Here is a 20,370-nt window from a genome sequence, read left to right as displayed (position 1 = left end):
GTGTTTTGAAAATATTTAAACAAGAAAAAGGAAGGGAAACTCAGAAATGTCAAGCCCACATGCTGTTGAAATACAAGTGATGACTTCAGATAATAAAAGCAAGTTAAATCACAACTTCAGAAGAGAAAATCTGGATTGCCCTGATGCATTTGTTCTGGAATTGTACAGGATGTGGATGAAATACTTCTTATTTTCCTGTATTTGAGGCCACAAATCTGAGTCCAAGAAAGCATCACATAAGACACAATGGGGCTAAACACCCCCCCAAAATTCACTACCTATCCCTCTCTTAGTCTACAAATGCAAACCTGGCAATCAAAGAAACCACTGGAAAGAATGTAAATGGAATTCAGTATTCATGATGAGTTTTTCCCTCCTTGCCTATGCTTCCCATGTCAAGTCAATCAAGGAGCTAGTCAGGAGAATCATCCTATTTGATCATCAGAGGGATATTAGAATTTCATTCCCTCGTTTGGCCAGGGTCCTACTCATCTTTCCTCTGTATGCTACTTGAGAATAACACAAGAGCCTTAGGATAGGGTGGCCAGATAAAATATGGGATGCATGGAACTTATTTATGCTAAAAATTATTCATTGTTTATCTGAAATTAAAATTTAACTGTATGTAATGTGTTTTTATTTATTAAATCTTCCAATCCTATTTAAAAGAAATAGCAGAGCAGAGGGACAGTGGGCAATAGGCACAAGTAAAGGTAGCCAGACCTGAGCCACCTTGCAGGTATTCATCAACATTTCACTGACAGTGAGGAAAAGTAAACAATAAGCACTTATAGAGTGGACTGGGGAGGAAGGATTGTATAGAGGGTATCAGAAAAGACCAAAAAACCTTGGAAAGCTACAAAAGGTTCTACAAAGAACTCACCCTCACATATGTCTCAGAGGAGAGCCATTATATGAATACTTGTCCAACATTTAGTCAAAGCCAGAGAAGCAGTAATGTCAGAGAGGAAAAAGGTACCAGTCAGGTATGAGATGCTTGTGCCTTTCCATGTTTCTCCACCCCTCCCCAACCCACTCTGGGAGACAGGAACCTAAAATGGTAGGGGTGGAGTGAGGAATGAAGGTCATGCACGTCTCCTGAGCCACACCAAAAAGGGGAAAGAAAGAAGAGAAGAAATAAATATTAAATTACATGTCAGATTGTAATTTTAAACTGGATCAAACTACATTAATGATCTGTTGCTGCAAAACAGAGTTAGTGGATTAAAAAACATATTTATTATCTCATGGTGTATGTGAGGCAGGAATCTGGGTACAGTTTAAATGGGCCCTCTGTTTCAGGCTACAATCAAGGTGAAGGCTGCATCTACAGTCATCTTGAGACTCAACTGGGGAAGAATCCAATTACAAGTTCACTGACATGGGTGTTGGAAGGATTCAGTCCCTTGTATACTCTTAGACTGAAGGCCTCAGCTTCTTCATGGCTATTGGCCATTTCCTTGCCAAATGGGCCTCTTTAACATGAGAGCCATGTTCAGAGTTTCCTACCACAGGCTGCATTGACTTAATAACTGAAAGTAATCATAAAGCTATATTGCTGCCACAAATCTCATTTATGAATGGGAAGAGATTGAACAGAGCATATAACTAAAAGAGGTATTGAAGACAAATCAAATTCTATATCCATACCCACCAACTTCAAACAGTTCTATAATCTGAATAAAAGTATTTACCTTCTAAAGTTGGCAATGGTGATGTAGTAAGGAAGGGGGACAGTGTGGTACAGAGGAGAGAACTCATTCTTTGGAGAGTATCAGAACCAGGTCTGAAGCCCAGCCTTATCACTACTAGTAACTTTCGGTGCTGAATTATAACATCTTTTAAATGAAATCTTCTCACTTATCAGGGTTGTGATAAGTATTAAAGATAATATGTGTGTTCATGTACAGGTCTGACCTGTACATAGTGACTACCATTACCATTATCATTATCATTACCCTTACCATTACATAATCCTCCACATCCTATCCACCCAAGGTTAGTGACCAGCAGAACCCAAATTGTTCTTATCTCTATTTTAAAGCATGAAGATGACAGAAGTCATAGCAGTCATTTGTGCATAATCAAGCACATATTTCTAGATTGTACCTGAATTTTGTCCTAGATGTATAATTTTGCTACTGCTCAGTGGCTTGTAATTTCATAATGAGTGAAAAATCTCATCTGTTGACACCTGGGTAGAGCTCTGTGTGAAGTGGGACATTGCTGGTGTGTATCCTATATAAAGTGTCACAGGGTCAAGGTATTAGGGAAGAATCAAGCATAGCATAAACACATAGATCTTTTCCCCTCACCAGCAAGAGCTTCACCCCTGAAGCAACATCACAGCACTCTTTTCCCCATAGTTGAGACAAAAGCTGGCCAAAGAAAAAGAAAAAGATTTTTCTCCCCTGCCAAACATATTTTCAGGCTAATACCACTATCTTCCTCCTCCTCTTTCATCTTCATTACCATCATTATCATCACAATCATTGCCACCACTACCATTTATTGAGGTTTTGCCATGTATATTATGTATCTACTAAAGGCCTGGGTGCATGAATCCATGCACCAGTGGGGTCCCTCAGCCTGGCCTGCGCTCTCTCACAATCCAGTCCCTTGGGGGATGTCTGACTGCTGGTTTTGGCCCTGGCCTGCAGGAATTGGACCAAAACCAGCAGTCCGACATCCCCTGAGGGATGTAGTATTTTGCGAAGCAGCAGGTGGCCTGGGAGGAGCCTGAGCCCAGGCTGGGCGCTGTGCCACTTCCACTCATCTCAGCCCTGCTGCACCTGCTGCCTCCACTCGGTAGCGCTGCTGCGGAGGTAGGAGAGGCTCGTGCTGCTGCAGCTTTGCTCGCCAGCTGTGAGCCCAGCATCTGGTGCCCCTCAGTCAGCTGAGCGGCGCTCCCACTGTGGGAGCACACTGACCACCAGGGAGCAGCTCCTGCATTGAGTGCTTGCCCCCTGCTGGTCAGTGTGCATCATAGCAACTGGTCGACTGGTCGTTCGGTCACTTTAGGCTTTTACATATATAGATTGCTGTGTTAAAATCACCCTAAATTTTTAGCAGATTAACAGTTTAAAACAACAAATACTGATTATCTCTAAGTTTCAGAGGATCAGTAATCCAGTAGTAGTTTAGTTTGGTTCTGGCTCAGGGGCTACCACAAAGTTGCAGTCAGTGTGCTGGGGAGGGAGGGAGGCTGCTCAACATCTACTAGCCATCAGGAAAAAACAAATATAAATCACATTGAGATACTGTTCCACACCCATGAAGATAGGTATAATAAAAAAGGCAGATAATAACGAGAGTTAGTGAGCATGTGGAGAAATTGGAACTCTCATACACTGCCACTGGTGTTGTAAATGATACAGTCACTTTGGAAAACCACTTGGCATTTTCTCAAAGTTAAATGTAGAGTTTCCATATGATCCAACAATTCCACTCCTAGATATATACCCAAAAGAAATAAAAAACATGTTCATAATGATTTGTACATACACGTTATAACAACATTACAGTAAAATTTCAATATAACAGACTAATTTGGGAGAGGGGGTGTCCATTAAAGCTGAAAATCTGTTATACAATAAAATAGGTTTTCCAAATGTGTATGTTAAAAAGTTGACAAATGACTGACTACTGTCTCCATGCTACCGCTCGGTTGCTCATGCCGGCTGGTGGCCGAGCTGTGGGACGCCCTGGACACCTGTGCCGAGCGGCAACGGCAGCTGGAGCAGAGCCTGCGGGTCTCCCGGAGGCTGCTGCGGGCCTGGGAACCAGCTGAGACCCCGACTCCGGAGCCAACCCCAGGTCCAGAAACGAATGAAGAGGCCCCGTCTCCAGGTAAACCTCAGCCACCCAGCTCCAAGTGCTGCCCCTGGCCTGTCTTCTGCATGCAGCGGTAAGAAGGACAGTGGTGACTGACCGCTGTATTGGCTTCCACAGCATGCACACCCAGCCCCCAAGACCTCAAGGAGCTGGAGCTTCTAACCCAGGCACTGCAGAAGGCTGTACACGTGCGAAAAGGCGTATCTAAGGCTGGAGAAAGAGACAAGGCCTCCAGCCTGAAGTCTGGGTCCATTGCCACTTCGGCTACCACAGCCGCTGCCCCACACCGGGCTTCTCAAACAAAACTCCCCAAGGGCACCTGCCAGGCCACCAGGCCTGCCAAGGGCCTCCCAAAGCCTAGGCTTCTGTCCGCGGGGGATCAGACCTGTGCAGGGAGAGGGCCCCTAGCTGCCAAGCCTGGACCTGGCCTCGGGGACCCACAGATAGCTCCATCGGCTGCTCCTCAGGCCCCAGAAGCTTTCACACTCAAGGAGAAGGGGTAGGTTTCTCAGAACCTTACTGGAGGAAGTGCTAGCACTCTACCTGACCAGACCCTAGCCAGCAGCTGGAGTCTGGAATTTGGGGTGACAGGGAGGGCAGGGCATTGAAGTGCATGTGGGTTCTGGAGTATCACCCATGAGGCCCATGCCCTGAAGCTGGCAGAGTGGAACAGCTGGTTGTGAATTGGCTGGGTTTGATGTGCTAGGGCCTGTCCCACTCTCCTCCCTGGCCGTCCAGTGCCCTTTAATCTATGCAGCTCAGGGGCTCAGATGGGCTCTGCTTGTGGTACCCTCTCCTCTCTCTGACAGGGCAGACTTGGACGGGGTTGGCTCCCATGGTCACTCTGGAAGCCCTGTTTGGGGGTGGGGGTGTTAGCCTCACCCCTATCTGGGCTCTGAGCAGGGAATGGGGTCTGCAGTCCCAGAATGAGGTGAGGCTCCTTTGAACACTGGGTTTCCTGACAGGACGCTGCTGCAGCTGCCCATGGCCTTCAGGAAGGCGGCTTCTCAGAACTCCTGGTAAAGCTGAGTCTGGCAACTGGGTGGGGGTGGAGGGGAGAGCAGGGAAGCCAAGGCTTCCCACCAGCTCAGGGCCCTGTTGGTAAGACTTTTCCAGCAGATCTCTTTGCTTTCTTTGCTAGGAGGGAACACTATATATTAAGAGAGTCTGCCCAGCTCCGACTGCCGTAGTCACCTTAGACTCAGTAGGCTTTGAGACCCCCAGCTCAGCTGCGTGGTTATAAGCTGCAAGACTTTGAGCAAAACACTTGGTGTCTTTTATTCCCAATTTGTCTTGCATGTGCAGGTGATGATAGTAGTACTAGCTTTCTAGAGATGTTAACTGAGGTGGTTCCTTTCAGGTTATGCACTGTGCCTGGTACACAGCCAGCACCCACAGTTCTTACCAGTCATCCTAGTTACCAGTCACTGCCAGCCCCTCTCCCCTTCTTCCTCAAATTCTCTCCTAGTATTTCTCAGAATGGGTCAGCTCTCTGGACAGTGTCCTCTTAGTTCCCCTGAGACATCCCAAGGCCTCTCCTAGCTCTCAGCAGAGCCAGACACCCTAGGGCCTAGACTGAGGCCCCTACTCTGGCCCTTGCCTACTTCCTGAGATCCAGTCCAGCTAACTAGAATAATGATCTCTCACTGGGGTGCCCATGTGTGCATCCAGCCTGTGGGCCCAGCTCAGCTCTACACAGACCAGCGACTCCATGGATGCCACTACATCCTCTAAAACCCAGTTCCTCCAGAAAATGCAGGTGACTGTATCCTTGCTGGATTTGCTGGGGGGTAGGGGAAGAGTGTCTGGTTCTACACTTGGTGAATTTGAGGAGCAACTCCAGGAAGGCCCAGAGCCACTCCCAGGCCCCATCTTTAGGGGAGGTGAGCGGTGGCGTTGAACACAGGAGTTTCACTGACCTGTGTCCAGTCAGGCTGGCCTAGCTCCAGGCTCAGTGCTGCAGAGGTGGAGGCAGAGGTAGGGCGCCTGCAGAAGGCTTGCTCGCTGCTAAAACTGAGAATGGAGGAAGAGCTCACAAGAGGTCAGTGGGCCCTGATACAAGTTTTTGTATGGGGTTGGGGGTGGGGGTGCTGCAGGACCAGCATGGACCCAGCCTGCCCTCCATGACTTTCGTAGACCCCACGGACTGGATGCAGGAGTACCGTGGCCTGCTCACCTTGGAGGGGCTACAGGCCATTGTGGGGCAGTGCCTCCACAGGCTGCGGGAACTGCAGGCAGGTGAGACCCCACTGCCATCTGTGCTGAAGTCTGGTAGGGGAGGTCAAGGTTCTCTAGCCACAGGACAACCCAAGAGTAGAGGCAGACAGGCCCTTCCCCAAGTCACTCCATTGCATTCTGAGTTCTCCCCAGTTGTCCTATGGGACCAGTCAGAACAGCTCCTCCACCCCCCATTCCTTCTCCCAACACACAGAGCCCTACCACTTTAAGTAGTTTACTTATTTGTCCAATCATTGAAAAAGTAGCATGTGAGAATCAGAGGTACTGGTAGGTGACTGGCCTAGCCTTGTAAGAGATGATTATGAACAATAGGGCTTTGTCTCAGAGGCAAATGGAGACTTTGCAACTTTGCTCCCCCTTAGAGGAGAGTGGCAAAGAGATGCCTGGCTGTCACCCCAGGAGGCCACATCCCCCCGTCCTCACAGAAGTGGTGGAACAGCAGCTGGGGCCATGGCCTGAGGAGAGGCCCCCCCATGGCCTCATTACCTTGTGAAGAAGGAGCAGATCCCACCTGGAGCCCCCAGCTGATTCTCTACTCCAACACCCAGGCTTCGGGTGGACATGCTGGACCAGCAAATCTACCTGGAAAAGGTACTTCCAGAGTGAGGATTAGGGAGTAGGTGTCTGGGTGCCAGGGGAGCCTGAGTCATGGGGAGGATTCCACATCTGAAGCCCTGTAAGGGCTCAACAGCCCATCTGTGTTCTTGAGGAGAGCCTTTGCACCTGTGCATTTGCCAGCACCAGGGCAGCAGGAGAGAGAATGGAGCGTTTGGAGGAGGGAGGGGCTGGATCATGGTGCTCAAAGCCTGTCCTGGAAATACTCTATCCCCTGGGCCCTCCTGTGGGGCCCCTGGGCTGCTGTCTGGGATAAGGCCTCCCTGCAACCTTGACCCTACATCTCCCCACAGGTCCTGATGGCAGAACTTCTCCCCTTGGTGAGCATGCAGGAGTCACTGGGAGCGCCCCAGCTGGCGCTATGCCGGGCTGTGCACAGCCTTCTCTGTGAGGGAGGCCAGCACTTCCTCACCATCCTGCGAGATGAACCTGCTGACTGAACCCTTCCTGTGACTGGGCAAGCTGGTTCTGGGTCTACTGGGAGAGCACCCCTTCTCTGGTCAGAGTTAAATGAACAGGAATTGAGGGGATTCACTGGTGCAGTGGCCTGGCTTGAGATGCCTGTACTCCCCTGGAAAACCAGGTTTCTAAGGGGAAGGAATGGACCCCTGGCTCTTCCTGAGGAACTAGGTCCCTTCTCATAGCTGCTAATCCTGGTCAGGGCTCAGCTGGGCCCTCCACAGGCTGGGGGGGAACAGAGGCCAATGGGGATTTTTCTTAGTTACCTCTATTTTCTCTCACTTTAGACTTAAAAAGCTGCTTGTGTGACATTAAAACTACTGTAGAAATTATTAAAAAAAAAGTTGACAAATTAGTTAAACTCTTTTTACTTATGTAGATACATTTGTAAAATTAAAATTAAGTATGTATGAAAAGTTTAATTTCACAGAAAAGTTTTCTATTTGTATTACTGTAATTTTAAATTTATACTGAATAGGTCTAGTAAATGCATGCATTCACCAGTCACCTTGATGAGGCATGGCTTAAAGCACTTCAGAACATCTGCTGGTGGATGTTAAAACTGCTGCAGAAAGTCACACCACAGGACAATAGTACCAATTACCAGCCTCAATGCAGTGTGATCACGTGCTAATCATTCATTGAACACTGTTTACCAGTATGACTCCTGGATTTAAATATGTAAATTATAGTTGTAGATATGTAATTATGTTGACAAAATTACTAGTGTTTTACCAACATATTGCCTATTCACTAAAATTTGTTAAAAATAAGAGTGAATTAATAAAAATAACCTGTTTAATTATAAGCAACTCTTGGTTAAAAGCATTTTAAAATTACAGTGTTAATTTTCACATATGACATATAGCCGGAAACTTTGTCCATTAAATCCAAAGTCCATTAAATAGGAGTCCACAAAATCGAAGGTTTGCTGTATTTAAAATACCCAAAATGTGAAAGCAAATTAAATGTCCATCAACTAACAGAATGTGGCATATGAGTAAAATAAAATATTATTGGAAATAAAAGGAAATGAAGTACTAATAATATCTGCTACAACATGGATTAACCTTGAAAACATTATGCTAAGTGAAAGAAGCCAATTATAACCAACCACATATTATATTTATATGAAAGGTTTAGAACAGTCAAATATAAAGACACAGAAAGTAGATTAGTGATTGTATTAAAGTAGCCAGTTAGTTAGATGAAGCCAGACATCTGATTAAGCTGGATTAACTAGGAAAGGACAGTTTTACATTCACTCCAGGCATCCAAGTAGGCAGGAAAGATGCTTTTCAGTCACCCCAGGGAGTATCTGGCACTGTTCCACCAGATAAATGAGGAGGGAGAAAATTGGAAGGGAAGTTCTTTTCATGGCATGCATGTGAAATAGAAGCCAAATGACAAAGCAGAACTATGAGGCATGCACAGTAGGAGCCAAGCCTGGGAAGGGACTAGCCTTGGAAAATCTGGGGAAAGGCTCAGATACGATAAGAGCCAAAACCCCAAAAGATCCAGGAAGTGGATTGGATAGTGGGAGGGCACCAGCACAGGCCTGAGAAAATACAGGAAAGAAAGCCTGCTTTTCCCCAAAAGCCAAGAAAATACGTAGATGTCGAACAAAGTCCCACCTCTGTGGCAGCCGTGTGGAGAGAAGCGCAGTGCCAATCATGGTCTGGGTACTGTAGGGAGCGGCTCTAGGGTCAAGCCTCAGGCTAAACCTATGGCAGGGCCACAAACAAGTCCCAGCCTGGAGGGCAGAGCTCTCCTAGCATAATTAAGCCTGACCTTTAGCTCTCCCTAATTCCTTCCTAAGTAGCTAATGGGCTGTAAGAGGTGCAGCAAGTGTTGCCAAAACAAGAACATTTGTGTACATGTTAATCTACCCTTGTTTCAATCAGACTATAAAATAAAGCATCGGCTTGCAGGCTGGGTCTTTTGTGTCCTCATCCAGGCACAGGAGATCCACCGAGCCCCAGCTGTATTCTCTTGTCTGACTTTTCTTCAATCCTTCACCGCCCCTCCTCAGGTTCACCCTTGGCTGTGCTGGTGTGGCACAGGGTACCATTGAGCCTTGGCAGCAGACGTGCAGATGGGGAAATGAGGCACTTGAGTAACTTGCCCAAGGTTGTACAGCTAAAAACTGTAATGCCAGCCTGGAGCAGAGACTGAACTGGTTATGGCACTGCAGCTCTGGGCCCTGACCCTCCTGGGCTCCATGGGCACAAGTGTGGGCCTGCAGACCCAGAAGCTGGACTTCTAAAGTGAGACAAAGCTGAACCACCTGGCTGTGGATGAGACATTGGGCAAGGTTTAGGGGGGCAGTGAATGCACTCTACCAGCTGATTGCTGCTGAGCTGCCTCATTGAGTGCAGCAGCTTCTTCAAGGGCATCTGTGCCCTGTGCATCCCTTTGGAGCATGCCTTCTATGGGGCACATATGTTTTGTCTTCTTTACTCCTAAATTCTGAAGGTCCCCATGAGACTTGCAACCGAGGGAGAAGCGAGCAACCGCAGAGGACTCTCCTTTTGCCTTTGTCCAAGCGTTCTGCCCGTTCTCTGCCTCTCTGAGGGTCTACTATCTCTTTCACTCTAATATATATTGCCACTGTCACTTAGAATCCTTTTATGTGTGTTCCTGAATTTCCTTTCCAGCAACACAAAAAGAACCTATTTCCTTCAGTACCAGTTTCCTAGAGCTTGATTAAGTTAGAGGCAAATGAGGAGTGACTGCTAATGAGTACAGGATTTCATTTCAGGGCAATGAAAATGTCCTAAAATTGTATAGTGTTAGTGGTTGCACAACTGTGAATATACTAAAAACCATTGACTTGTACATTTTTAATGGGTAAATTATATGTGAATTATATTTCAGAAAAGTTGTTACAAAATTTTTTAAAGAAAGATCAGTGTGATGCTGAAATAAAATAAAATAATATAGTACATATTGGTATGTACTATAATCAATTTTATGAAATACAATTCAATTTTATGAAATATGAAAACCACTATCCATAAAATTATGGAAATTCACAGTGCATAGCAATAAAATAAGTCAACCTATAACTCTACATAGGTATTTTGATGTGTGCTATGGGTACCTAATAAATAAAGAGAAGGTTAATAACATTTTCCTTCTGTGTATGTATTTATTCAATTTTATAAGTGAAGGAGAGCAATCTAGTTGCATAAGATTAAAATCTTAATTATTCAGCTCTATGCTGTATTTTATAAAGAAGCTTCATAAACACATCCTGTGATCAGAAACTTTAAAAATCCTGAGAGAATATCAAACACAAATGAGTTGCCAGAGGATGTTTCCATACAGATTTAAGATTACCCTTTTAAGGTTAACAAATGATTTATTTATAATCACAGACACTTTGTGATGAAAAGGCTAAAGCATATTTCAGCTCTATAAAGTTTCTGAAAATTTTAGCTTTGTTCTACTATCTCAGAAATAAAAATAATTATCTGAGAGACTGTACCTTACAAGATGAGACTCCAAGATGAATTCATTCGTATTCTAATAATGAGACAAAAACATACCAGGTATCTCTAGTCAATGAGCATCTGGAAAATATCCAACCCCAAAGAAATAGAAAATTCTGCTCAGTGACAACACATTATTTCACTCACCAGGGCAATTTAAGATGACACAATGTGACAAATCTATGCAAGGAAATTTGTCAGGTGAAAGCATTTCTTCCTTAAGAAATTTTTGCCATCAGTGCTGACAGAAAAAAAAAAAAGTCAAATTGTGAGCATGCTTAGAGAATTTCTCTGACTGATTTTGTAACTATGTGCAAATTAGTTCCTTTCTACAGCTTATGGAGGCAGTTTCTAAAGGTTTCAAACCATAGGTATGTCTTGATGAGATAAGGCAGCTGATTTTAATTTTATTACATACTAGAGGCCCGGTGCATGAAATTAGTGAACTGGAGGGGTGTCCCTCAGCCCAGCCTGCACCGTCTCCAATCTGGGACCCCTTGGGGGATGTCCAACTGCCGGTTTAGGCCTGGTCCCTGTGGTATCAGGCCAAAACCGACAGTTGGACATGCCTCTTGCAATGTTGCTGCTGCTGCTGCTGCTCCATGGCATCTCTATACTGTGGTTCATACTCGCCATGCTGAGGTTGCGCCCGGGTTCATGATGTTCAAGGCCTGGCCCTGGAGGTTCAGGCCTCCCATTGCTTGCTGCTATGGAGGGACAGCAGGTCGTGACCCGCTGGCTTGCATGGCGTTCAGATTCAGCAGGCTGGGCTAGAGCTGAAGGCTGGGCTGGTTAGCCACTTACTTGGCCGTGTGCTATTTGATGAGAGCTGCCATCAGCTGAGGGTTTGACTTGAGGATATTGAGCACATGCCACTGCTGGGGGAGCTGGGAGACTTCAGGGTCCACAGCAGGTCCTGCAGGGCACCTGGAGAGATGCTCTGAGGTGGCTGCATCTTGGGTCTGCATAAACATCATGGATCTGGGCATGCCTCACATTGGCTGTTGCTGGGGGATGGGTGCCAGCTGCCACTGTCGGGGGTTGGAGGGGCAGAATAACAAGCCCACTGACCTGGTTGGGTCACATTCAGGCCCATGAGGGCCATCTGGCACTCGGGGGTCACTGTGCCTCAGGGGCATACCATTGTTGGTGCTCACCCAGTACAAGTGCTGCTGCTGCTGCGCCTCAGGTACAATCTTCCAAGCTGTTGCTGGAATTTGTTGGGATTAGTGGCGGTTCTATAGGAGTTTTCTCCTCATATAAATAGTCTCTTCCCCTCTTCCACTTCATTCTCTCTTTTCACTCTTTTCTTTTCTTTTCTTTTCTTTTCTCTCTTTTATTTACCCCCTTCTTTTTCCCAATTTCATTTTTGCACTCCTTTTTTTGGTCTCTACTTTTCTTTTCTTTTCTTTTTTCTCTTTTATCTTTTTCTCTTCTTTCTTCCTTATCCCCTAATTCTCTTAATTCGGGTTGTCACCTTTTTTGGGGGTTATTAATATTGTGAATATATTTGTGTTTAGTGCCTGGTACGCGGTGCCTTATTGTGTTGTATTTTGTGCCTTTAAATCAACGCAGCAGGACCAAGCAACAGCAGCCTCCTGAGCACCACACCCTCTGTCTGAGGAACAGCAGCTATACGTGAAACCTCCCCCCACCAGCCAGAAGAGCCACCACAGCTGTGAACAGCACCCACCACAGGAGCTGCTGCCAACTGAGGAGCAGCTGCTACCGCAAATGCCCGAAGAGCAACCAGAGCCCAAGGAGTCACTGCCACCCAGGGAGCAGCCACTGAACGACTCAACGTCTAGATATGTCAGTGAGATCAAACATGGGTAGACAAAGAAACCCCCAAAGGAAAGAAAAAGAGGACTCGCCAGAAAATCAGCTAAGTGATACAGAGGCATGCAACATGACAGAAAAAGAACTCAGAATAAGGGTCCTAGAGTGCATAAACCAGACGGAGGAAAATATCAATAACATATGCAAGAAGCTAGAAGAAACAGATGAAAAAATCAACAACTTAAGTAAGACCCAAGAAGAAATAAAGAGCTATATAGCTGCAATAAAAAACACCATTGAAAGTATCAACAGTAGACTAGGAAAAGCGGAGGACCGAGTTAGTGAATTAGAAGACAAGGAAGCAAAATACAACCAAACTGTACTGCAATTGGAGAAAAATACTAAAAGACAGGAGGAGAACCTAAGGGAGCTTACGGACAACATGAAACGAAACAACATACGAATAATAGGGGTGCCAGAACAACAGAAAGATGAACAAGGATTAGAAAACCTACTCGAAGAAATAATATCAGAAAACTTCCCTGATGTGGGAAAGCAAAAAGTCACACAAGCACAGAGAGTCCCAAACAAGGTGAACCTGAAAAGACCCACACCAAGACACATCATAATTATCATGGCAAATGTTCAGGACAAACAGAGAATCTTACAGGCTGCAAGAGAGAGACGGAAAGTTACATACAAGGGATCTCCCATTAGATTATCAAATGATTTCTCAACAGAAACACATCAGGCCAGAAAAGAATGGATGGAAATTTACAAAGTGATGCAAAGCAAAGGACTGAATCCAAGAATACTCTATCCAGCAAGGCTATCATTCAAACTTGAAGGGGAAATAAGAAGCTTCACAGACAAAACAAGGCTAAGGGAGTTTATCACCACCAAGCCAGCAATGCAAGAAATGCTAAAGGGACACTGGTGTAAAAAGAAGAAATAAAAAGCTCAGAAAGAAAACAGCCACACACACACAAAAAAGAAATGGCTACAAACAAGTACCTTTCAATAATAACTTTAAACGTAAATGGACTAAATGCTCCAACCAAAAGACATCGAGTGGCTGAATGGATAAAAATAATGACCCATCCATTTTCTGTCTACAAGAGACCCACCTCATTAGAAGGGACTCACACAGACTGAAAGTGAAGGGATGGAAAAATATCTTTCAGGCAAATGGAAAGGAAAAGAAAGCTGGGGTAGCATTACTAATATCTGACAAAATAGACCTCAAAGTGAAGGCCATAACAAGAGATAAGGAAGGCCACTTCATAATACTAAAGGGATCAATACAACAAGAGGATATAACCCTGATAAACATATATGCACCCAATGCAGGAGCACCCACATACATAAGAAAACTCCTGGAAGATATCAGGGGAGAGATCGACAACAATACAATCATAGCAGGGGACTTTAATACACCACTGACATCACTGGATAAGTCCTCTAGACAAACAATAAGCAAAGAAACAGCAATCCTAAATGACTCACTAGATCAGATGGACTTAATTGGCATCTTCAGAACACTTCACCCCAAAGCCACGGAATATACATTCTTCTTAAGGGATCATGGGACATATTCAAAAATAGACCACATATTGGGTCAGAAACAAAAGTCTCCCCAAGTTCAAGAAGATTGAAATCATACCAAGCATCTTCTCAGACCACGATGGCATAATATTAGAAAGAAACTACAATAAAAACAACCCAAAACACTCAAACACTTGGAAGCTGAATAGCATGTTATTAAATATTGATTGGGTTACCAATGAGATCAAAGAAGAAATCAAAAACATCCTGGAAACTAATGACAATGAAAACACAACAATCCAAAACCTATGGGACACAATGAAAGCAGTCCTGAGAGGGAAGTTTATAGCTCTACAGGCCTATCTCAAAAAACAAGAAAAAATGGTAGTAAATCATCTAACTCTACAACTCAAAGAATTAGAAAGAGAGCAACAAGAAAAGCCCAGAGTGAGCAGAAGGAAGGAGATAATAAAGATTAGAGCAGAAATAAATGACATAGAGACCAAAAAAACAATACAGAAAATCAATGAAACCAAGAGCTGGTTCTTTGAAAGGATAAACAAGATTGACAAACCTCTAGCCAGACTCACCAAGAAGCAAAGAGAGAGGACCCAAATAAACAAAATCAGAAACGATAGAGGCGAAATAACAACAGACCCCACAGAAATACAAATGATTGTTAAGAAATACTATGGACAGCTCTACTCCAACAAACTAGACAACCTGGAGAAAATGGACAAATTCCTAGAAAAATACAACATTCCAAAACTTAATCAGGAAGAATCTAAAAATCTCAATAGGCCAATAACTATGGAAGAAATTGAAGCAGTCATCAAAAAGCTTCCATCAAACAAAAGCCCAGGACCAGATGGCTTCACAGGGGAGTTTTACCAAACATTCAAGGAAGAACTAAAACCTATCCTCCTCAGACTACTACAAAAAATTCAAGAGGAAGGAACACTTCCAAGCCCATTCTATGAAGCCAGCATCACCCTAATACCAAAACCAGGTAAAGACAACACAATGAAAGCGAATTACAGGCCAATATCCCTCATGAACATAGATCCCAAAATCCTCAACCTAATCTTAGCACATCAGATCCAGCAGTACATCAGAAAGATCATACACCATGACCAAGTAGGATTTATCCCAGGGATGCAAGGATGGTACAATATCCGCAAATCAATAAACGTGATACATCACATAAACAAATTGAAAGAAAAGTTCAGAGTTTTTGCAAGTAGGAAAATGGTGTTTTTCAACCTTCTATCCAGCCTTCCCATGTCTGAAACACCCCCTTCCATTTAACACTTTTCTTATAATCACACACTTGACAATTCCATGCTCAGTTGATGTCTTGAATATGTAATATGTTCACAAAACTCTAAGGGCTTGAGTATGTGTGTGATTTTAATTATGAGGGGGGAAAATAAATTCCTAGCAAGCACATTGTACCAGAAGGAAGTTATGGATATTTTCCCCCACTATGTCTTGGAAGAGAATTTCCTGGTTTCTTTTTGTCTTTCTAATGTAATGCATGTCTGGCAACTGCTGTCACCCTTCAGCTCCCCCACCCCCTTCCCCCAACTAAACCAATGTTGCTATTGGTTTGTTGAGATATAAATCCATCAATAACTTTGCATGAATTTAAATGCCTCGCCTACCTCTTCTTTGTCCCATTTCCATCAGGGCTGTCAGGGGAATTTGTGCAATACCTCAGCCTAATGCCAATTTCACAATGTGATAATTATTTGTATAATTATCTGTCACCCATTTGAAAGAAATAGGATTTGTCCAATTTTCTTTTTCATGTAAAACATTTAACAATAAGCTGGACACATAGTAGGAATTCTGAAACTGACTGATTTCTTTAACACAATAATATACTCAATCTGAAGTTTCTGCATTATCCCCATTAACATTTTTCCTACTTAAGTTTTTCAAAATGTCTCCCCCCTCTACCCCACTCCATGCCCCTCCTCAGACCTTCACTGAATATAGTCTGTGTCCATGCAAAATGTCTTTTCATAATGGCTACCTCTAACTATGTCATTTTGCCTGCCCTCAAAAACTTTTAGGGCATTTTGAGGACATTTCCAAAGACATTTATTAACTCTCATTTATCCTTCTAGATTTTGCCTTAAACGTCTTAAGAAGGAGAAAGTGGAAGCCATATTCACATTTTCTTTAAAGGAACATGAGATAAAGAACAAGTACCTATGATTGATGAAGAATTTTCCCATCCCTCTCTATCCCCTTCTATTCCAGTGAATTAATTCCACAATTTTGATACCTTCTTAGCAATAAAATGACTTATGTTCAACTTTATCCACCACATAGAATCATTTCTCTATATTTTATTTGTAAAAAACCCCAAAAAACACACATCCTGTATTCCAATATCCTATATAATAAAAGTCTAATATTCAAATCAACCAAACTGCAGAACGACCAGTCACTATGACATGCACTGACCACCAGAGATGACATGCACTGAACACCAGAGGGCAGATGCTCAATGCAGGAGCTGCCCGCTAGTGGTTGGTGCACTCCCACAGGGGGATTATCACTCAGCCAGAAGCCCTGAGCAGGGCTAATGGCTGGCAAGTGCAGCCGCAGTGGCAGGAGCCTCTCCTGCCTCCACAGCAGCACTAAGGAAGTCCGACTACCAGCTTAGCCCGCTCCCCTCATCAGACATCCCCCGAGGGCTCCCAGACTGCGAGAGGGCACAGGACAGGCTGAGGGACCACACCCCTGCCCCCAGTGCATAAATTTCATGCACCAGGCCTCTAGTATAAAATAAAATCTAAAACTTATATATAATGTAATGTACTCTAGTTACATATTAGGTGAGAAAGAATCCATAACATAAACAGGTCACTGTGCCTTTCTGGCCACTGAGTTTCCACTTACATTTCCCCTGAAAGTTTCTCTAGTACCTTCATGTTAGTACTTCATTTCACACATCCTCTAATGTAGGCAGGAAGCAAAAGACTCAGCATCCTGTTTATTGTTGTGCCCAGATTTCAAAGTTCCCAAGACCCCCAGGGAGCCAGTCAGTCCGATGCAAAAGCAAAGAGTCCTTTATTATGCAAGCCGGCCTGCGCTCCCCGTTCACCAGACCCACCGACACAGCGGAAAGTCCAGTGGCCGAGAGAGAGAGAGGCCTGATGGGACAGGGGGTTTTAAAGGGGGGTGGAGTGAGGGCACTGTGGGCCCCGCCGATTGGCCAGGCGCGAGTCGGTACAGGATGTGGTCATAGTGATGGCGTGCACTTCCCTTGATCATCATTGGTTAATCCAGAGAAATCCTGGGTGTGGCTAGCAGCGGCTTCTTCCCGTGAGGAAGCACATGGCACCGTCCCAAAATGGAGGACCCAAGGCAAGATGGAGGGCGCACATGGCTCTGTCCCAAGATGGAGAACCCAAGGCAAGATGGAGGGTGCAGTCCTTGTCCGGCTCCTGCTGCCGCCGCTCGAACTCGCCACAAGGCAGGATGGCCCTCCCGCACAGCACCCGCAGCTGGCCTGCGGGCAGACTGGGACTCCAGTGCATCTGGGCGGCACAGGCCCAGCAAATGGGGTGCGGCCGGTGGAGCGGCCCAGCTCTGGAGGAGCGGCATCCGCTCGGAGCAGGCCCGGCCCATGGGGCCAGTGTACTGCAGCATGGCAGCCTCCCCGAGCTAGGGCACGCGCCCCACTCTGCTGCCGCCGCCGCTGCTGCACTGGGCCCGGTCCGGGGGGCAGCGGGCGGGTGGCAGCCCGCGCCGGGCTCCCGCCGTGGGCCGGGGAGCCAATGCCCCCCCCCATGGGGCCCGGCGGCCGGCCCACGCGGGCCCCGGCCCCCCCGACCGGGCCCCGAGGGCCGAATGGACCCCCGGCCCCAGCGCGGGCAAGCGGTGGCCGACCACGGGGGAAGGGAGGAAAGAGCCAGGCGGTGAGGCCTTCCGCTCCTATGACCTCCCCCGTGGTCGGTCGCCGCCCAGCCCCACCCCTCGGCCCGGCACCGGCCACCACGCAGCCGGTCGGACACTCGGACCCGCTCCGGGGAGGCCAGGCCCTACGGCGGGCGCGGAGGGATCTCAGAGCCGGGCGGTCAGACTCCTCCCCCCGCACCGGCCGGCCGGAGAGGCGGGCGGTGCGCCTTTCATTATGTCATCATATGCTAGTTGGTTATCTGAAATGCAAAATGAATGGAAGAGAAAGAAAAAAATCAAACTAAGTGCCAGATCATCTTTTATAATTTCATATTTTCAATTTTACCTAAGTCACAATTTTACTAAAAAGGGAAGTTTGAAGGTCTTAATATAGATTTATTAGAGTTCCTTCTAAGTGATGTCCATGCCTTATTCAACTGTTATGAAGGTCCACACTACTCAATCATTTAACATCTTTAGTTACCTTCCCTCTGAGACTCAACCACAAAACTGAGCTCAGGCTTAGAAAATACACAGAAATGATTTTATCTAACTGGAGTCTAAACTAAGGAATAATTGGTTTCTGCCTCTTCTGGGGGGGCTCATAGACCCTTGTAAGCCCCAATGTCTTTCATTAGCAAGTGTGCGTAGTGTCCCATTTCAAGGGTCTTTGAGGCCTATGTGACTGTGCCCAGCATCTTTCCTGCATTGGCCACATTTAGTAAATGCTTCCCAGGACAGACTCAATGCTGCATGTACTTCTCCATGACTTTGTTGCTGTCTCTGGTAGCTGAACATAGAAGAAAGAGGATTGAATTTATAATTATTGGTAAAATGGTGGTTACCAGGGACTGAGGGCATGGGGCAATAATAGAGATATTGTTCAGGGTACAAACTTACATCCAGTAGTACAAAGGTCCCAAGAGAGCTACTTCAAAGTATAGTGAATATAGACAATCATATTGTAATATTCAAACTTGCTGAGAGACTAAATCTCCATTACACCAACCAAAAAAAGAAATGATAACTATGTGATGTATAGAGGTGCTAACTATTGCTAATATATTATGCAAATTAGGCCAGGATGTCGTAATGGGTCACAACCAGACAGGAGGTTGTGTGTGCAGGTGAGGCACTGAGCGGAGATGGAGACAGAGACAGGGGGGCCGCAGCAAACACGGACAGGACAGGGACACGGGGCTGGCCTGAGCCACTGCAGCCGAGCACAGGCTGGGAGAGGAGCGGGCGAGCCCACCTGCAGCCTCCGTGGCCGATGGTAGGCCCAGAGAGGAAAAGGCAGCCCACCAGCAGCCTCCCTGGCTGATCACAGGCCAAGAGAAGGAAGGGAGGCTTGCCCGAGCCTCCCAGGCCAATTGCAGGCCCTAAGAGGAACAAATGGCCCACCTGCAGGAAGTTCTAGCCAGAGCAATACAGCAACAGAAATAAATAAAAGGCATCCAATTCGGGAAGGAAGAAGTAAAACTGTCACTTTTTGCAGATGACATGATTCTGTATATAGAAAACCGTAAAGACGCCATAAAAAAACACACAAAAAAAACCTATTAGAAACAATAAACCAACACAGTCAAGTGGCAGGATACAAAATTAATGTGCAAAAATCATTGTTTTTCCTGTATACTAACAACAAAACTTCAGAAAAGAAATTAAAGAAAATTACTTTTGCAATTATAACCAAAAGAATAAAATACCTAGGAATAAACTTAACAACAAACATGAAAGACCTATATACTGAAAATTACGAAGCATTATTAAAAGATATTGAGAAAGACACAACAAAATGGGAAAATATCCTGTGTTCATGGATTGTAGGAATCAACATAGTTAAAATGGCCATATTACCCAAAACAATATACAGATTTAATGCAATCGCCATCAAAATCCCAATGTCATTTATTAAAGAAATAGAATGAGAAATCATCAGATTTGTATGGAACCACAAAAGACCCTGAATAACTAAAGCAATTCCAAAAAAAAGAATGAAGCTGAAGCTATCACATTACCTGACTTCAAATTATACTACAGAGCTACAATAATGAAAACAGCATGGTATTGGCAGAGAAACAGACACACAGATCAATGGAACAGAATAGAAGGTCCAGCTATAAAACTACATATATATATATATATATATATATATATCTCCTATCTAATAAAAGAGAAACATGGTGATTGGCATACGACCGCTACCCTTCCCATTGGCTAATCAGGGTGATATGCAAATTAACTGCCAGCCAAGATGGCGGCCGGCAGCCAGGCAGCTTGAAACTAACATGAGGCTTGCTTGCTTCAGGGAGGGAGGACTCCAACGTTCCCTGCCTGCCGCTGCCCCTCACCCAGACTGTCCAGGCGGACCCCCACCCTGAAGGGTGTGTGACCAGCTGCAAACAGCCATCGTCCCCTCATCCAGGCTGGCCAGGCACCCCAGTGGGGACCCCCACCCTGATCCGGGACACCCTTCAGGGCAAACCAG

General features: G+C 45.4%; 1 protein-coding gene across 1 annotated transcript; it reads left to right on the top strand.

Annotated features, from left to right (window-relative positions):
- Window positions 1-3,642: 3,642 nt before the first annotated feature.
- Window positions 3,643-6,565, top strand: LOC132226666 (tubulin epsilon and delta complex protein 2-like). The gene is made up of 7 exons (XM_059681193.1): window positions 3,643-3,849; window positions 3,952-4,333; window positions 4,800-4,853; window positions 5,506-5,599; window positions 5,764-5,875; window positions 5,971-6,072; window positions 6,435-6,565. Exons 1-7 carry the CDS (start codon window positions 3,654-3,656, stop codon window positions 6,563-6,565), a joined length of 1,071 nt encoding a protein of 356 aa, XP_059537176.1. The 5' UTR covers window positions 3,643-3,653.
- Window positions 6,566-20,370: the final 13,805 nt, after the last annotated feature.

Source organism: Myotis daubentonii, chromosome 2, assembly GCF_963259705.1.
Source record: "Myotis daubentonii chromosome 2, mMyoDau2.1, whole genome shotgun sequence".
NCBI classification, from domain to species: Eukaryota; Metazoa; Chordata; class Mammalia; order Chiroptera; family Vespertilionidae; genus Myotis; species Myotis daubentonii.
The sequence above is the reverse complement of the archived record's forward strand: the minus strand, read 5'-3'. Positions and strand labels throughout refer to the sequence as shown.

What these genes read in the sequence shown, in the direction of transcription:
- LOC132226666 (XM_059681193.1), top strand. Translation starts at nt 3,654, where the DNA reads ATGCTACCGCTCGGTTGCTCATGCCGGCTGGTGGCCGAGCTGTGGGAC. An exon ending in GCGGCTTCTCAGAACTCCTG is followed by an intron (nt 4,854 to 5,505) that starts GTAAAGCTGAGT and finishes GTGTGCATCCAG; the next exon opens with CCTGTGGGCCCAGCTCAGCT. An exon ending in TCCAGAAAATGCAGGTGACT is followed by an intron (nt 5,600 to 5,763) that starts GTATCCTTGCTG and finishes ACCTGTGTCCAG; the next exon opens with TCAGGCTGGCCTAGCTCCAG.